Source organism: Quercus suber, unplaced genomic scaffold (genome assembly GCF_002906115.3).
Source record: "Quercus suber isolate HL8 unplaced genomic scaffold, Cork oak 2.0 scaffold_497, whole genome shotgun sequence".
Classification (NCBI taxonomy): domain Eukaryota; kingdom Viridiplantae; phylum Streptophyta; class Magnoliopsida; order Fagales; family Fagaceae; genus Quercus; species Quercus suber.
In genome coordinates, this window is record NW_027069946.1 from 280,921 (window position 1) to 284,995 (window position 4,075).

Genomic DNA, 4,075 nt, shown 5'->3' on the forward strand with positions numbered 1-4,075 from the left:
TAAAAGCAAATATTTAGTATTTAACGCATCTTAAATAGGTAATTTTATGTGTTTAGCGTACTAAATGCTAAAAATTTAGCATTTAGTATATCTGATGCCAGTGCTATGAGCAACGGGCCAAAGAGCTATTCCGTGAGCTGGACCACACTACTTGTGGACTTGGAAGGTCAACCACTCAACCGGGGAACAATAAACTAAATTACATGATTCCATCATTCTTTCTGCTGCCTATTCATTCTTTCTGCTGTTCATTTCAATTCTATCACTCTTTCTTTCCTTGTCCAGTGTCTACTTTCCTTTCTTAATTTCTTCTAGCACTGTAGCACACACAGACAATGGGTGGTGTAAGCTGGGGTTGCTGTGTTGTTCTTCTTTATCTTGCTCTTTTTCTAAAACCTTTTCCCATCTTAGTCAAATCCCTGCCTGGCAGTTATTGGAGTGCAAACACTTCTACTTCAGTGACCAACAGTTTTTCTACTCCCGATTCTGTGAAATTTGATGATGGATCGTTTGTGAGTGTCATACTTGCCAGTGAATCTTATTCCTACGGACATGCTTGTCATTGTGGTTTCTTCTGTAATCAGACTTGTGACGGTTCTCTCTTTGCCATTTTCAGAATTCTTCTCGAAGATGGCAATATTTCAAAATCTGAAGGTCCAACAGTAGTATGGGCTGCTAACCCAAAGAATCCTGTAAGCGTTAATGCGAGTTTGAAGCTCACTTCAGAAAGAGGTTTGGTGTTCACAGATGCTAATGGAACTACGGTGTGGTCGACAAACACCAGCAGCAAATCTGTGGCTGGCCTAAGCTTAACCGATAACTGCAACCTCATGCTCTTGGATCACAACAATGCAACAATAATCTGGCAGTCTTTTGATCACCCAACCGACACGCTGGTGCTCGAGCAAAAGTTGATGGCAGGGCAGCAACTCATAAGTCAAGGAGGATTGTATTCACTCTCTCTCACTGGTGAAGGGTTGTTCGCTTATATCAATTCTAATCCTCCCCAACGCTATTTTTCTGGATATAATAACTTTCTTATTTTTGGATTCACAATCAAAGGCAATTCCAGTTATGTGCAACTTAAAAGTAAAAATTTAACTCTCTTCTCTCGAGGTCTGATTTTCGACCTTTTTGTTCCTTCAGACTTCTCAGCGCAGTACATGAGACTTGAGCCTGACGGACACTTGCGAGCGTATGGAATGGGGAATGATGTGTATGATTTTCTCACACGACATATTGTTGTCTGCGATTACCCTACAGTTTGCGGCAATTATGGTATTTGTACAAATGCCCAGTGTAGTTGTCCTCCACCCATTAATGGAACAAGCTATTTTCGGCAAACCAATGACAAGCTGCCTAACAATGGATGCTCCCTCATTACTCCCTTGTCTTGTGAAGATTCCAAATATCATGTTCTTTCAGAGCTCGAGAATATCACATACTTTCCCATAACAAAATATCCCCCCAAGATAAATCCAGACCACCAACATATAAATTTAGAGAGTTGCAAACAGGCTTGCTTAAAAGACTGTTCCTGCAAAGCTGTTTTTTATAGTTCGAGCAATCATATGGGGAATTGCTATTTTCAATCCCAAATTTTTTCCCTGATGTCCACTGATGCAGGACAAGAAAATTACCTCAGGGTATACATCAAGGTGCAGAAAGTTATTCCTCGGCAGAAAGTTAAGAAAGTTATTCCTCGGCAGAAAAAACACTGGCTTGAAATAATATTGGTCTCCAGCTTTGCATTTGTACCGTTTCTTTTAATTGTATTTTTTGTTTTTCGGAAAAAGAAAAGTTCAGATGAAGCAGAGGAGTATTATTTAGATCAGGTACCAGGAATGCCCACAAGATACTCTTATCATGATTTGCAAACAGCAACAAAAGAGTTTAGTACGGAGCTTGGTGGAGGGGGATTTGGCACAGTTTTTGAAGGGACTTTAGCTGATGGTACTAAAGTTGCAGTGAAGCGTTTTAATGGTTTAAGTCAAATCAAGAAATCGTTTTTAGCAGAAGTTGAGACAATTGGTAGCATTCATCATTTCAACTTAGTAAGACTGATTGGATTTTGTGCTGAGAAATCACATGGACTACTTCTTATTTATGAATACATGTATAATGGGTCTTTAGATAAATGGATATTTTACAGAAATCCGAAGATGTTGCTTGATTGGCAACATATATAGAAAGAAGATCATCATTGACATAGCAAGAGGACTAACTTATTTACATGATGAATGCAGGCATAAGATAGTTCATTTGGATATCAAACCCCAAAACATCCTTTTAGATGAGAATTTCGATGCAAAAGTCTCAGATTTTGGGTTGTCCAAACTAGTTGATCGTGAACAGAGCCAAGTTGTGACAACTATGAGAGGGACTCCTGGCTATATGGCTCCAGAATGGTTGAGTTCAGTGATTACAGAAAAAGTAGATGTGTATAGCTTTGGTGTAGTACTCTTAGAGATATTATGTGGAAGAAGAAATTTTGACCGCTCTCAACCAGAAGAAGCAATGCATCTACTTCCTATTTTCATGAAAAAGATTGAAGAGGACCAATTATTGGATCTGGTTGATAAGTACAATGAAGATATGTGTTTACATGGAGAAGAAGTTGTGAATATGATGAGGGTTGCAGCATGGTGTTTGCAAAATGATTTCACAAAGAGGCCTTCTATGTCCATTGTGGTTAAGGTCTTGGAGGGTGTTGTGAATGTTGAATCAAACCTAGATTATTTCTTCTTGAATCCACCTTTACCAAACACAAGAGCGGGAGTTCATAACCACGAAGTGCATGTTGCTACTACTACTCAAGTATTGCCTTCAATTCTATCAGGACCAAGATGACCTGTCACTGTACCAAATGAAGTAATTTTCATCCTTTTAAGGGGAGCTTTCAACCCATGTCTCTCATGTCATTTACTATTGTCGCAATGATGTACACGTGTTTATTCTATAGGTTACACTGAAATTTAATTTTGAGTTGTAGATTTTTTGTTAATACATAGTATTGTTTTGTTAAGTTTGTAATGAAGTCGCAGTCTTGCTGAGATTTTATGGGTTATAATTATAATTTGTTTTCCCTGTTTCTAGTTCAAACTCTCCTGGTTTAAATCACATGAGAATGGTTTTTTGCTGAATCACATGAGAATGGTTGGAACTATGATTAATGAAATGCTTATTAACCAAAGGAACAGATCAGGAGGATTTTGACCTCTTGTTGTTACAGGTATTCTACTTTCCTGAAGCATTTGGCAGCAAAACAAATTTTCTCCTGGCAAGTTTATTTTTGGCAAACAAATCTTGGGTCTAATGTAGTTACTAGTTAAGCTTTCATTTCTTGGATTCTACTAGTTAAACTTTCATTTTTGACATGTATAATGAAACACGTCCAATTGAAAAAGGACTCCTCATTTAGTGGAGAAATTATTGCCTAGTCCCAGACTATAAGAGAGGAATTGTATGTGAGAGTCTGAGAGGAGAGGTGAAGGAGCGCCCCTGTTTTAAAATAAAAAGTGAAACTCCCTAAAAATTTGTTTACATCTGCAAAATTTGAATTTGGTTTCCAAACATTAACAGACGTTAATAGAGCACCCTAAGCTGGGGAGATTATACAGTCCTCTGGTAGACCATGTCACTTATCTACCATTCTATTAAAAGACTCCCACTTGTTTAAAATTGCTGAGTCAGGAATCAGTTTTTGTTTAAAAAAAATTTCTAATTCAGCAATTTTAAATAGGTGTGAGTCTTTTAGTAAAATGGTGGACCATGTCACTTGTTCACCATGTGGACCTTATAATTTCTCCTTGAGCTGGCAGTTTAGCTGATGTAAGCAAATTGATATGTGTTGGCATGCTCTTATTGGCTAGGACTACAAGGTTAGCATGCTGTAGTCTGACCTTGTAGTCCTAGCCAATAAGAGTAGGGGTGTGCAGCCAACCCACCAACCCGCTAAAATCGACCCGACCCAACTTAACCTGTCGGGTTGGGTCGGTTTTTAGGGCTTGATGGGTTGGATTGAGTTACAAAATTTTTTTTGATAGCGGGTTGGGTTGGGTTTGGGTCATAAAAT

The 4,075-nt window shown here is 38.4% G+C and overlaps 1 protein-coding gene across 1 annotated transcript; it reads left to right on the forward strand.

Annotated features, from left to right (window-relative positions):
• Positions 1 to 264: 264 nt before the first annotated feature.
• Positions 265 to 3,048, forward strand: LOC136063196 (G-type lectin S-receptor-like serine/threonine-protein kinase SD2-5). The gene is given in 2 exon segments (XM_065763216.1): positions 265 to 2,183; positions 2,185 to 3,048. Coding segments are annotated over 2 exon segments (2,514 nt in total). The 5' UTR covers positions 265 to 335; the 3' UTR covers positions 2,851 to 3,048.
• Positions 3,049 to 4,075: the final 1,027 nt, after the last annotated feature.